Genomic DNA, 15,584 nt, shown 5'->3' on the forward strand with positions numbered 1-15,584 from the left:
CCCACAAAGTACCTGGTTATTTTAATCAATGCAACTATATAAGTTTTTTTGTACAATTTACTGTTAATGGTGTTGAGCATGTTTAAAGGGATGAGTTGCGATTAGGCTGCATCATATTTTAAACACATTTTATCGTTGTTGTCATGCTGACAGGGCAAAATGAAATGGACAATAACTGTCATGAATTGTCAAATGACTGTCATGCTTTTTTACAGGCATGTTCACCTTACCCTTCATCAACACATGTTCCAACTGCACCACCTAGCAGCACACTTTGTTTTGTTGGTTAGCAATGAGCATATAAGACTAGCCAAATGCATGATAAATTAGTTAGCCAGTAAATGAATAGAAAGCAGAAACAACATTTAATACCATTTCCTGTATGATCCTAATGGTAATGGTTATTGTCCTGTGTAATACTAGTAGCAATGGTCAATTGTCTGTATTTTACCAATATTACTTTACGTTATTGGCACCTAAAAGTTTGCTGTGTGACATTGAAAAACAGGTCAGTTCCACTAAAATTGGACACATGAAGATACTTCTCCTTTCATGCAAATTTGATATTTTTTTTGCCTTGTCTAGCAGATAAATACAATTTGTGGACAGATGGACAAACAAAGCAATCTCTATAAGCCACCCACATATCACTAATGATGACAGTAATATGCAAATCCAGTCTAAGCACACTGGTGGTGTTTGTTGGGCAAACTTTCATAGCATATTTATAGAACACATAAGAGAGTTTCAGTTTGTTGTAGTTTATATATTACTACTGCCATATAAAGTCTAACAATATTTATAATTTGTATAAATTTGTATAACAAAATTTATACAAATATGGAGACATTACAAGAGCAGGCAAGAGCTGGCAACATATAAATATAACTGACACATCAAATCACTGATGCACATCATCTCCCTGCTCTCTGTTCTGGATGAATCTTATGCAAATGAGCTGAGTGAGTGGTGACCTATCAGTCTGTTGACATGTAGTGAGATTTAACACACACAGAGCTGGAGATATAACAGTTGATAAAAAAAGGCTATTATAATGATAGAAGATTATTTTAGTTTAGGCTGTTTTCTGGCTCTAAACATCAAGCTGCATGTTTTAGTGACACCCCCTGGCTCAGTGTAAGGCATATATAGTGTTCATTAAACAAAACAGGGCTACTGCAGATTTTGAAAATGCAAAAATACAAACTCCTCTCTAAAACAATCTCCATATTTCCTATACGGTAACATTCTTACATTTCAGTGGAAGTTAATATAAAAATTTTATTCCAAGTAATTCTGGAGCATTTCGATTCTATTTTTCTATACTATTCTGTCTGTTCTTTTCCTACATAGTAACGGGCAGCTGAATTGAAATTATGTTAAATTCAGCAAATAGCAAATAAACAGTACTTGTGCACTTAATGTTCAGCAGTGTGATCTATGAAGAGCTCTATGTAGTAAAATGGAGTGACGTGCAATTCAAAGTCAGCAGTCACTAAATAGTCAAACACAGTACAATATCACTCAGTGACTGCTGCATGGTTTCAACCTCTCAACATTTAGTCAACGTTTGTCCTGGTTTGGTATGGTTCCTGGTGTACAGCCAGGAAATTTCACCATTGTTTCCTGGAACTGCTGGAAAATAGGCAGGAAAATAAACCAAGAACTACATGTAGCCAGTTTGTACGTGGTTCTGGGTGTTAGTAGAAAAACATCAAATGTGACTCAGTGAGTGTGTGTCTATATAAGCTTGTGTGAAGAGTGTGAGAGAGTGTTGCCAGTGCTGCAGTGCCTCAGCAAGGCTGAGAGTGAAGGACAGAAACCTTGCGGCTCCATCACACCTAGTGAGATAGCAAGAATGTGGGCTACTCAAAGTCACACCTCTGCCCCACTGCCCCACAGCTACTAACACACACCCACACACACCTACACACATATACACAAATCAGTGCTGTACTGAATCACTTCTGGGTGGGAGGCCCTATGATATTATCACTATACTTCTATACATGATACAATTCAATTGTGATTTTATTCCTAATATTATTACTGCTAGGTAGTGCAAATTATTCTTTTCTGACTGCAAATTATGCTTCCAAAATATTGTTTTTTGTGTTTTATTTAATAAAGCATATGCGTTCATCTCACAATCTCATTTACTGAGGTAAGACAGAACTGTGAAAAAAATCAATAAAAAGCCTCACAAAGCCTCCACCCATATTTATCACTTGATCAGAGCAATTTACAAAGATAAGTGAACATAAAATTAGCACCTATCCCAAGGACTCTTACTGCTATATTAGTGGTATTCTTGCTGGGAAAAACTGTAATCTGCAGTGTGAAGTGCAGTAGTATTATCCACTATGTCATCCAACCAGTCCTACTAGTGCCAACACTGACAGAAAACTTTTCTTTCTCTCCAGAAAAAACTTGACTTATTTTGGACTAAGAAAATAGTTTGGTATCACATTTTGTCTACCAACAAACTAAAATATTAATAATTAAACAATAAACCATCAAAATAAAAACAAAAAAGCAGAAAACAGCCTAACTACGGTGAGGACTGGAGTCGAGAGGGAACAAGAGCTCGCCGCTCCGTCTCTTCATCACCGCCCCCAGCTGGCAGCTCGACCGCCTGGGTCGAAGGTGAGGTGCAGTGAGGCGGAGACCAGTTGGTGGAGCTCGGGACTCGCTCCTTGCTCTGGTGCCTCTCGTGGTCGGCACCAGCGTCTTCCCCCTCCTCCTCCTGCCATCATTCTCGTGACTCATGTCCAAGCTGGGGCTTTGCGCTGTGCCCCCTCCACACTCGTGGTTCTCTCCCTGGCGTACTCACAGAGGTTCATCACCGCTGTGTGTTTGGGCCCCGCCTTTCTGCCGGCTCTCGCAGCCATCATCGTTGGGGCCCGGGGGGTGGGCGCATGCCACAAGGGTTAAAAATGGTTAAGAAATTATTTAGACTTACTATAATCTGTAACTATAGAACTTTTTGCCTAGTTAACTAAGTAAAAGCTTCTCCACAATTGTTTCAAACCCACAGCACCAAGTTGTGTTCTCACAGTGGAAAGATCTGTCGATTTTTTTTTGTCAGATCTAAAGCAGGAGTGGAGCTTGATTTTCTCCTACCTCTCAAAGATTAAAGCTTTAGGTGATGTTTATCCGATGTACTGATGCATTGCTAGGTGCATTTGATATACTTATTATTTTGCAAAATATACATATTTACAATGACCTGGCTTCAAAAACAAATAAAAATAAGCCCATAAATGGCCTACTTTGAAAACTAGTGTAAATCTGAGACCATGGAAAGCTATGCTAGCCAGCAGTTGTGTGTGTTTTATAATATTGCCATAACAAAAGTGACATTTTTATAATCTGGCAGAAACTTTCTTTGCATGTGGCTCAACTTCATATCTCTGACAGAGGGAAAGTGAGAGAGAGAGAGACGTAAATGGAATCTCAGGGAGTATTCCCTCAGCGAGAGCGTTTTCAAATAAACACACACAACATGAACGTTCACTTATTTGCCATTTGCAGTGAGGAGCATATTGCAGTGCACATTAGCAGCGTTAGATCATTAAATTTCAATAACGTGGCTGTTGAGAGGATGGCTGGAGAGCCACGTCTATGACGACTGGAACTCAGGATTCATGAGCCGGCACTAACGGCCTTCCATTAGAGCCCAGAGAGGGGCTACATGCTACACACCACTCTGGTCTGGGGGCCACTCTGGGGGAAGCTCCATCCCACTGAGGATCACAGCAGAGAACTTGCCTGCAGCCATGCTGGAGGACACTGAACATTGCTGAGTGACCATTTCTCTGGGTCAGGTAACAGTAGGCTGGGGGCATGACCACAGGGCAAGCCGAGGCTAATCAGGGGATACGTTCACTCTTGCTATTCTCAAGGGAAAATATCGACATCATAACCTGAAGGAAGTGTTACTCTTAGAAGTATAGAGTTAATATTGCTATACTGCCATATTATTTAAATGCAAACTAATTTCACAATTAATCATACATTCATTTTTACATACAGTCACTTATTAATTACATCTACATCATGCCTGCACTTATTGTCCATGTATCATTTAAGTGCACATCTGTTTCTCTGCAAGTTGTTAATGCCCCTTTACCTAATGGTACTGTGGGGAATCTGACCATTGATGAATTGGTTTAAGAAAGGCTAACAAATTCTAAAGACAGATGGACCATAATCAGTAACTAATCAAATTCCAAAGTGGACCTATATAGTAAGTGGACTGGATAAAATGGACAGTGATTGTGGATAAAGGGTAGGTATGACTACAAAACCGTTTCCTAAAAAGTTGCTGTGCAAAATGTAAGTAAAAACAGAATGCATTGATATGCAAACCATTTAAAACCAATATTTAATTGAAAATAATACAAAGACAACATATCAAATGTTAAAACTGAGAAATGTTATTGCTTTTTGAAAAGTACACATCCATTTTGAATTTGATGCCTACAACACATTTCAAAAAAGTTGAGACAAGAGCAACGAAAGAATGGAAAGTTGTGTAAAAAAAAAAAAAATTGGCAAAAGGTCAGTAACATTATTGGGTGTGATAAAAGCATCCGAAGGCCAACATCCATGATGGAATAGGGGTGCACATCTAATGCTAAACATATGCTGCCATTTAGACAATGTCTTTTTCAGGGAACGCCTTGCTTCTTTCAGCAAGACAATGCCAAACCACATTCTGCATGTATTACAATTGCATGGCTCTGCAGTTAAAGAGTCTGGGTGCCAAAGTGGCCTGCCTGGAGTCCAGACCTGTCACCCATTGAATACTATATCAATAAAGAACAGGCATACATTTCCATTTCAAAAGTACAGCAATTGTTCTTCTCCGTTCCCAAACACTTACAGAGGGTTCTTAAAAGAAGAAATGGTAAACATCCCCAATTCCAACATTTTTGGAGTGTTGATGGCATCAAATTCAAAATGAGCATCTATTTTTTTTTCCAAAAATACAATTTGTTCATTTCAGAATGTTATCTATGTACTATTTTCAATTAAATATAGGGTTTAAATAATTTGCACATTATTGCTTTCTGTTTTTATTTACATTTTACACAAAATCCTAATTTACTTGGAAACAAGATTGTAATAAGTGCAGTGAGTGTATAGTAAATTAATTACATTAATGTTCTATATCATCACACAAGTCTGTGCTTATGATTTTTTCACATTTGTTTCAATGTCAAACAATATAAATGATGTTTTTTTCCCTGTGAACAAGACAGCACACATAACAATAACTTCAGATTACATGATCATGAAATATTTTGGCTTCTATTTATGAACAAATGTGGAGTTGATTAAAAGAGTTCATACTAACATAAACTATTGTTGTCTTTCGATGAGCTACAAGTGAGAAATAATTCTATTCTACTGTAATTCTATTGCATAGCTTGCACAAACATGACCTGCATAGAAAAGCTACCAGAAGGAAATTTCACCTTCCACTTCACCACAGAAGGCAACATCTGAAGTATGCTGTAGGGTAAAACTCTTTGGCCACAATCACTAAAGGTATGTTTGGAGAAAGTTGGACCAGCTTTTGGTGAGAAGAACACCTTGCCAGCTCTTAAATATGGGGATGGATGTATTATATTTTGGTGTTGTGTGGCAGCCAGTGGCACAGGAAACATTACGGAAGTATAGAAGAATTGATTAATGAATGAAATATCAGCAAATTCTGGAAGCAAATGTGACATAGTCAGTCAGGAAACTGAATAGGAAAAGAGGCCTGGCTTCTACCACAGCACAACAATCCAAAACCCTCAAAAACTATCATAAACTACGTCAAGAAACACATGCTTTTGAAATAGTCCTCATACTCACTGAACATCACAGAAACATCACTGAAAATCTGTGGGCATTTCTTAAACATGCTGTTTCTGCAACAATATTGCAGACCTAGCAGTGTTCTGCAAAGAGGAGTGGGTGAAAATTTTTACAACGAGAACACAAAGACTTGGCAGGCTACAAAAAGTGTTTGCAAGCTGTAATATGTTATTATGTACTGACTTTTTAGGTTGTCCATTCTTTTGCACTTGTCACAATTACTTTTTTATCTATTTCTATTTTTGAGTAAATCATATATAAAGTTACTGCACATTAACATTTGCAAATAAATGTAATTTTTAAAATACTTTGCTGATTGGGTATGCTTGCATCATTTATTTTGAAAAAGAAAAAAAAAACCTCAGCAAACAGCATCAGTCTGCTCTCGATGTTTCCAGTCATTTTTAAGCTTCATGACCGGGAATTGGAGTGATGTCAATTCACCACTCCACACTTTAAAACCTCTATGTTCTTACTCAAACTGATAGAGTGAAAAGCAGAAGCTCTTTTTTTTAACAAAATATGGAAATTTCAGCAATCGAGAGATTGGAGAGAGGGGCAGAGACAGAGAGAAGGGGAGAGAGAGAGAAAGAGAGAGAGAGAGAGAGAGAGAGAGAGAGAGACAGAATCATAGTGAACACTCAGAAATCATAGTGTGTGTGTGTGTGTGTGTGTGTGTGTGTGTGTGTGTGTGTGTGTGTGTGTGTGTGTGTGTCTGCGTCATGGTGTTGCTCTGTGTCACCACAGTATGGTTCCTGCTGCCTCAGCACCACACCCACACACTTAATTAAGGGGGAGAGAGAGAGAGAGAGAGAGAGAGAGAGAGAGAGAGAGAAAGAGAGAGAGCCAACATAACTCAATCACAACAATGAATCCCATTAATTTCAATCACAATCACATGTACTAATGAATTTCATATCAGACACATGGTCCTCAGAGACACATATACATGCCTTAAGGCATTACAAACTCACATCAACTTTGTCCCTGCTGTTATACACTGACACACAGACACACGACACACACATCACACTGATGACTCACCACATCCAACAAAAATTCATTTGCCTCCCTGTATGCAACAGTGTCTGCTCTTCAGGGTGTACAGTACTGTGCAAAAGTTAGAGAGCGTCCTTCATTTATATTATATGCAGTGAAAACAACCACTAAATACAAGTTTCTCATTTCTCAGGAAAAAACACAGACCACATATGTTTAACAGCAAATTACACAGAAGCTTTAACAACTACATTTAACACCAATTTTGTTAGTATTTATTGTCCACATATTGCCTTTTCAACAACCTCCATGCTTTTCAGGAGACTTCATTTTTACAGAAATCTGCAGGGATATTTTTTTCATGCTTCTAAAATTCAGTCTTAGAAGTCGGTTGAATTTTATTCTTCTCACCAAGTAATCCCAAACATAGTCAGTGATGAGGTCAGGACTGTATGACTGTATGATCAGTCTATTTTTCTGCAAACGCCAGCAGCTTTGTTGCTTTATTTGTAGCTTTTCAGACTCATAGTTTTGAGCTGTTTTCTTACAGTGGAAATACTTGTGGATTTTGAAGCAAGAATGGAATTACAAGATACAATTTTAAAATACTGATTATCTGGTGTTTTGTGGTCTACTAGGTCTTGAATGGACTCTGTTTAATTTAATACTTAATTTTAAATAAAAAATAAAGACAGCATTAGTAAAGAAAAAATGCAGCTTTTAAACCATTCCATTTATTGATTGTTCCACTTATTATTATGACAAATCATCAAGGGCCTGCAGAAGCAAGGCAGCCTCAGACCATCACACCACCACGACCTTAAGGCAGATGAGCTCTTTAGATGTTTGTCTGGGTTCTTTTGACCTCCTGGATGAGTCATTGATGCGCTCTTAATGAAATTTTGGTAGGCTGGCCACTCCTGGGAAGGTTCCCCATTGTTCCAAGTTTTCTCCATTTGTGAATAATGGCTTTCACTGTGGTTTGGAGGAATCCCAGAACCTTAGCCATGGCTTTGTAACCCTTTCCAGACCAGAAGATTTCAGTGATTTTGTTTCACATCCACATTTGAATCTCTTTAGAATGTGGCATCATGTGCTGCTTTTTTTGACCATCTAACTGCTTCACATTGCCAGACAGGTTCTGTTCAAGTGATGTTTAGATGCAACAGGTCTGGCAGCAATCATGCCTGGGTTTGACTAGTAAAACTGAACCCAATAGTCAATTCAATTTGGTTAACTGGTTGATTTAGTAGCTAAGGAACAATTATTTTTGAACGGCATTTATTCTTCAATAAACAAAATCATTTAAAGCAGCATTTTGTGTGTTAACTTGTGTTATTTTGCGTAATATTACAACATTATATCATTTCTCAGGAAAAAACACACATTGTACACATTGTTGTAATATTACAACCCCAATTCCAATGAAGTTGGGACGTTGTGTAAAACATAAATAAAAACAGAAAACGATGATTTGCAAATCCTTTTCAACCTATATTCAACTGAATACACTACAAAGACAAGATATTTAATGTTCAAATGGATAAACTTTATTGTTTTTGCAAATATTCATTCATTTTGAACTTGATGCCTGCAACACGTTCCAAAGAAGTTGGGACATCTGTTTGGAACATTCCACAGGTGAACGGGTTCATTGGAAACAGGTGAGTGTCATGATTGGGTATAAAGGGAGCATCCCTGAAAGGCTCAGTTATTCACAAGCAAGGATGGGGTGAGGTTCACCACTTTGTGAACAACTGTGTGAGCAAATAGTCCAACAATTTAAGAACAACGTTTCTCAATGTGCAATTGCAAGGAATTTAGGGATTTCATCATCTACAGTCCATAATATCATCAAAAGATTCAGAGAATCTGAAGAAATCTCTGCAAGTAAGCAGCAAGGCAGAAAACCAACATTGAATGCCCATGACCGTTGATCCCTCAGACGGCACTGCATTAAAAACCGACATCATTCTGTAACGGATATTCCCACATGGGCTCAGGAACACTTCAGAAAACCACTGTCAGTGAACACAGTTCATCACTCCATCTACAAGTGCAAGTTAAAACTCTGCCATGCAAAGCGAAAGCCGTGTCCTCAGTTCCCAAACACTTATTGAGTGTTGTTAAAAGGAAAGGTGATGTAACACAGTGGTAAACGCCCCTGTCCCAACTTCTTCGGAATGTATTGCAGGCATCAAATTCAAAATGAGTGAATATTTGCAAAAAACAATAAAGTTTATCCATTTGAACATTAAATATCTTGTCTTTGTAGTGTATTCAATTGAATATAGGTTGAAAAGGATTTGCAAATCATCATATTGTTGTGACTGGACATTAAATAAATGAAGGGTGGTCTCTGAATTGTGACAAACTGTAAGCTCTTCTAGGAGATTCGCACAGCCTTTTAAACAGCAGTGCTCTTTTCTCTTTCTCTTTCTATCACACTGCAGCATAAGGCTACACTGTGCTCATATGCCTCTACAGACTGTTCTCTGAATTTCTTCTCTGAGTCACTCTCACACAGCTCAGCATGCCTCAGGTTTTCCAATAGAGCCATCAACCAGTTGCACTCCACCCAGCCCCTAAGACACCAGCCTGCTCCACAGGAACCTATAAGACTCAGTGCTCTAGTTTAAACAATAACTCTGGTTGAACTTCTTCAAATGCTGTGGACTGATGAAGTAAAAATGGCCACAACTGTCAAAGACATGTTTGGAGAAAAAAAGAGCACTATGTGATGAACAGAAAGCTCTGTAAAGAAGAGAGGATGAAAGTACCTAAAGTAAGAATGGAAAGTCTCTTAGCTGGCTTCAAAAATGTTAACAGGAGACAAATTTTTGCATATGCTACAATTATTAGTTTATTTTACAACCCCATTTCCAAAAATATTGGGATGCTGTGCAAAATGTAAATAAAAACAAAATGCAATGATATGCAAATAGTTTAAACCCTATATTTAATTGAAAATAGTACAAAGACAGCATTTTAAATGTTGAAACTGAGAAATTTATAATTTATAATTTTATAAATTTTTTGTTCATTTTGAATTTGATGCCAACAACATGTTCCACAAAGTTGCAATGAGGACAACAAAAGACTACTAAAGTTGTGTAATGCTAAAAAAAAAAAAAAAAAAAAAAAAAAAAACTGGCAACAGGTCAATAACATGATTAGGTATTAAAAGAGTGTCCCAGAGAGTCTTTTAGAAGTAAAGATGAGGAGGAGTTCACCAAGCTGTGAAAGGCTGTGCAGGCAAATAGTGCAACAATTCAAGAATAACATTTCTCAACATAAAAAAAGGAAAGAACTTTTGCTTTTCATCATCTGCAGTACATAAAAACACTAAACAATTCAGAGAATCTGGAGAAATCTCCGTATGCATGGGACAAACTGTATTTGCTGGGCATGATCTTTGGGCCCTCAGGCGGCACAGCATTAAAAACAAACATGAGTCTGTAGCGGAAATCACTGTATGGGCTCAGAAACTTTTCTGAAAACCACTGTCTGAGAAAACAGTTCATTGCTGCATCCACAAATACAAGTTAAAACTCTAACACAAAGAAGAGAGGCTGCCACCTTCTCTGGGCCCGATTTAAATGGATTGAGGGCAAGTGGAAAAGTGTTGCGTGGTCCGACAAATCAACATTTGAAATTCTTTTTGGAAATAATAGACACTGTCCTCCAGGCTAAACACCAGTCAGCTAGTTATCAGTGCACAGTTCAAAAGCCAGTATTCATGATGCTCTGGGGGTTCATGCACATGGTGTGGGTGATGTGAGCATCTGTGAAGGCATCATTAATGCTGAACAATACATACAAGTTTTGGCAACTGTTTAGCAGCTGAAATCTTATGTTAAGCAAGAAAGAAAAACATCTCACTTTCAAATCTACAGCAGTTGGTCTCGTCTCTTCCCAATCGCTTACAAGTGCAGTAAAGAAATGATGATGAAACACCGTAGTAAACATGGCAACTTTTTTGCAATGTGTTGTTGCCATCAAACTTAAAATGGGCATATTAAAAAAAAAAACTTGTATTTTCCCTCAAAAATATGGTTCATATGATTTTCATATCATTGCATCCTATTTTTATTTGGACTTTTTTTGGAAATATGTATTGTTTCAATTTTCTAAGTAATCAATTATACAAATAACTGCTTTAACAGACAAAAACATTAATTCTAAAATAGTTTCCAGAAGTGGCTTTTACTTATTGTCACTTCAAATAATAAAAAAATATATACAGACATTTTGTGAAAAACGTTAACACATCCTCTACAGAGAACACACTTCTGCACACTGCAATGTTTATTTGCTAAATGTAACACATAATAGAAAAAAGTGGACCTTGCAAAAGATTATAGTACACTTTATATTTTACTTTTTTTTTTTTTTTTCCATTATGTTACACTTAAGTTTGCACAGTGCTAATTCATTGCTTGTTACATTTGCTTGCTACATTAGCCTCATAGCTCCAGAGCAAAGCTAAAGAAACAAATTTCACACATCAAACGTCTTGGCTGATTAACTACATTTGGAGTATGGGGGACTGAGGTGGGGGGTTGTAAATGAGATTTTTTTCCAAATAATCTCTTTCAATCACAACAGGTCACTGAGGCAATGTGCAGCCAGGGAAACGCAGCAACAGGTGGGCGGGGTAAGGGGCCATCAGAGCAAGGCGTAGCCAAGGTAACAGGTAGCCGTAGCAACACTCAAATACTACAATCAGCTGAGGAAGCAGGCAGAGATTCACAGGAAAGAGTCCATGACCAACGACAAGCCAAAGGAGACTGGCACAGGCAGAAGACTAAAGCCGACAAAGAAAGTGAGTAAGCTGAAAAAGAAAAAAGGAAAGATAAAAAACAAAAACCCCTCTATCCATCCTGGGTACTCAATTTGTTCCTATCCTTTTTATCCAGTCAAGCAAAAAAATCTGCAGCAGGATGATGCGTTGTTATTTTCAGGAACAAACATCCAACTAAGACTACAAGAAGAAGGCCTTTTAACACAAAGCCAGAGCCAAAATTAGAATCACTCAAAGAAATATGTCAGCTTTTAGACTTCTCTTAGCTAGGAAAGGCCCATAAATAGCACTTCTGCATTTAGCCCAGAGACAACAGAACCGCAGGACTTTGTGTGAGACAAAGATTTTTACACGTCATTCAAAAAAGACATAAAATGCCCCCCACCTCCACCCCTTCAATACCTGCTTTCTCCAGCAACTGCGAGACACAAAAAATTATTTTCTCAACAAATGCAGAGAGGAGGAGAGGGGCACATGGGAAAGAGAAGGAGAAAGAGAGAGATAATGGTAATGGTGTTGAGGGTGATGTTGGTAGAGGTGTTGATGAACTAATTTCCATTCTCGAGCAATGAGGCAGCCACTCAGCTTACCCCTTTGCCCCCACCCTGCTGGAACACTAGTGGAAATAACAGGACAATTTATTTCTCCAACCTGTAGTCATCGGCCTGCTGAGGCAGGAACCCTGTCTTGACTGAGGATGCATTAAAATATCGAACACAGTCAAATTTTGTCTTTTTATTTTTAAAATATTAAACGGGCCTAAAGGAAAGTATCCACAAACTACAGCACTTCACAAACGGTAAAATCAGTCCAGTGGTAATGAGGAATACAAACAGTGGATCAAAGGATGCTTTGCTTTCATGCACCAGACACCACTGACACTTTCAAACAGCTTCAATTTAGGTAAAAATCCTTTAACTCGTCTCTTGGTCATTTAAAAAAACTGACAGAAAAAAAGTTGTTTTGTTTTTTTGTTCAGGTTTTTCTTTTCATTACCTTGTGGCTTATCTTGTAGTTCGTATTTGTTTAATTCAAAAGCATACAGTACTGAGCTACTGGCAGAGACCATCCTTCATTTAATTAATTTTAACAGCCATTATGTTTAACATGTTATTTATTTTTCACTTTAAAAAAAAGAAAACATATATTAGCAAGTATATAGAGAAGTCTCATCAACTATTTAAAATATTTTAAATATTTCTTATTGCCCTTTGCTTTAATCACAGCTTCCATTTATTCAGAGAGATTCAGAGAGATTTTTTCATGCTCCTTGTAAACACCTCCAAACCTCAGACTCAGAAGTCTTCTCAGACTTCTCATGATCCTAAACACATTCAGTGATGTTGAGGTCTGAGCTCTGGTGTCCATTGTTCTGAGAACACCAGCAGCTCCTTTGTTTAATTTGGAAATTTTCTTATTTTTTTCCCATCTTATTGACTGCTACACATTCTTTCAACTCATAGTGATGAGTTCGGTTCTCACAGTGGTAGGATGGACAAAAACCCCTGTAGATTTTTCAGAATCTTAAGCAAGAAAGGAAATTGATTTTCTTCTCTCTCTCAAAGATGAAAGCTTCAAGCGCTGGTTGTCTGATGGTGAAACCTTTGGTGTTTTATATATATATATATATATATATATATATATATATATAATTACATTATACATTTAAATTAAATAAATTGCTGTTTAAACTGGAAATTGTATGAAGGAAGAGTGGTCTCTGACTTTTGCACCCTACTGTAAATAAAAAGCTTGAAAACAGAACTGATTAAAAAAAGTGAAAGACTCCGTTTAACAACTCTGCAAAAAATGACAAATAAAAAATATAGTTTTCATTTTCTGTCCTAGCAGGCCCTGAATTCTGGTTTAGAGCTAGAGTTTTCATTTTGGTGTATCACAAATGTTGATCCACTCCACACCCTATGCCCCATTTCCCCAGATTCAAACTTCTGAAGTGTTGGAGCTGCTCTTACCTTGAGAGCACAGAAAATGCACGAGTCCTCCATGCACTTGTGTGTGGTCAGTTGCCGGAAGCTCCTGCGGAAGATGTCAAGATGCCAAAGTACCTGTGGGTTGAAAAAAAGAGTGATAAAAAGTCAGCATTTCAAAGTTTCCACTTCACTGAAGTAAAAATGTGTTAAACCCATCTTTTGTTCTCCTGGCTCATCTGTAGAGCTTCGTAAAGTGAGGAAAGAAGTGGAATTTGATTATTAGCGCCAAACACACAAAACAGACCCATCCTAAGACTTTTCACATGGAAAGGGCAGTGCGCTGCCCGCTGCCAGCACAATCTGCCTCCAGAATCTTCTCCAAAGCCTCCTACTGAGCTAAAGCATGCTAGTACACAGCTGCTTTAACTTCAGCATCTCCTTCACATGCACTCACCCCCCCCGCAGATGTGCACATTACACCGTACAGTCCAGTGGCTCTCTGGCCCTGTCCTGCACTCGCTCCCTCCGGCCAAAATTCCCGCAGTCCTCCAATCCCCCTCAATCAATATGAGCCAGAGCTGGCAGCCTGTGCCCACTGATCGCTTGCCAGGTGCCCACTCCACTTAATCCGTCCAGCAGAGTAGGAATCCAGTGCTTTTCTGTAGCTGTACTGCTAAAGGCAAGGGGTCCAAGCACCACTAATGCTAGAAAAAGAAAGAGCAAAGTAAGGAGAGGGAAAAGGAGCTCGGACGAGCAGCAGACCCGCAAAGAGAAAGAAAGGGAGAAGTGAGCACTCAAAGAGAGGGAGAGCAAGTGAGAGAGCTGTAATCACAAGAGAGCCAGTACCGAGAGCGAGAGAGAGACAAAAGAGGAGGGGGAGGGGGGGCAAGATAGTTGCAGAGATGTTAAACTAAAAAGTGCTGATACTGAAAGCACCAAGAGAGACATGCATCTGTGTGTGTGTTTGTGTGCATGTGTGTGTGCCTTCTCCAATGCTTGAGAGTGTGTTTTCACTGGCTTCTCTGGCCTGTCATTTAGATTAATTCACACTCATCCTACACAGGGAGATGGAGGGAGGCAAGAGGGCAAAAGCTGCATGATTACACCAGACTTTACAGCCAGACTGCACCTTCACCCAGAATCAACCATCTGGACCTGAAGCAGCACACCCTGCGGTCTGCAAACCACACAAGCACACTTCAAACATCCCTTATGTCCACCATCTCCCGCTTTTACCCACCAACAAAGAAACTAGGAAAGAAGTGATACGGAATTTTTTGGCCGATACCAATGTCCATGTCAAAACAAGTTAATGCTGTAATCCATATAAAGCACAGAGACCATAAGAGCATTGATTCATTTTACATAGCAATGATAGATGTCGTGAACAGGCATGACAATTATGGAAAAATTTTACATTTCATATATCATTCTAGAGCCATTCTCTAAAAGTGTAGTTGCTCTCTCTGGTTCTCACTCAACATGATACTAGTCAATGCCAGCGAAACAGAATTGGCAGTTAGAGTTCTCCTCCAAGTGTGTTAAGCTGTCCAGTGCTTTAGCTGCAGTTCAAAAAGATGTGGGGGTTGGCTTCACATATCTAGGAAGAAGCATGTGCTAGACTTCACCCTTCCAGCTTGGTAGGATAATGTGACTGGGGGGGACATTCATGTGTGTTTTTGCATGATGTCATTTTTCACTGTCCAAGCATTCTACAATTTAAGAACAGTTACAGTACCTGGATGTGGTCTCCAGCTTTCAAGTTCATTATCAATTTATTGGCCTGGATCCAGACATGAAATGAGTTCACTGTGAAACCTACTGTGTGTAGTGGTAACAAACCATGAATACGTTTATGTTTTTAGAATTGAGGACTTTGCAGTTCAGCTTATCAGGCAGAATGTTTTTGAAACCTCTCTGACCTGGCCAAGTGGCAGGTAAACACTGACATAGAGGGAATGAAAAAGTATTCCCACTTT

General features: G+C 38.6%; 1 protein-coding gene across 8 annotated transcripts in view; it reads right to left on the reverse strand.

The window, feature by feature from the left end:
- usp54b (ubiquitin specific peptidase 54b) overlaps positions 1 to 15,584 on the reverse strand; it is a 145,800-nt gene that overhangs the window by 59,448 nt on the left and 70,768 nt on the right. For 7 of the 8 annotated variants that reach the window (XM_037543931.1, XM_037543928.1, XM_037543927.1 and 4 more), the window contains exon 3: positions 13,648 to 13,740. In XM_037543931.1, the coding sequence (XP_037399828.1) occupies positions 13,648 to 13,740 (93 nt within the window). Of the gene's footprint in view, positions 1 to 13,647; positions 13,741 to 14,059; positions 14,308 to 15,584 lie in introns of those variants that run through there. The other variant, XM_037543930.1, reaches the window with a different exon arrangement.

The sequence above is a fragment of the Pygocentrus nattereri genome, chromosome 13 (assembly GCF_015220715.1).
Source record: "Pygocentrus nattereri isolate fPygNat1 chromosome 13, fPygNat1.pri, whole genome shotgun sequence".
In the NCBI taxonomy this organism is placed as follows: Eukaryota; Metazoa; Chordata; class Actinopteri; order Characiformes; family Serrasalmidae; genus Pygocentrus; species Pygocentrus nattereri.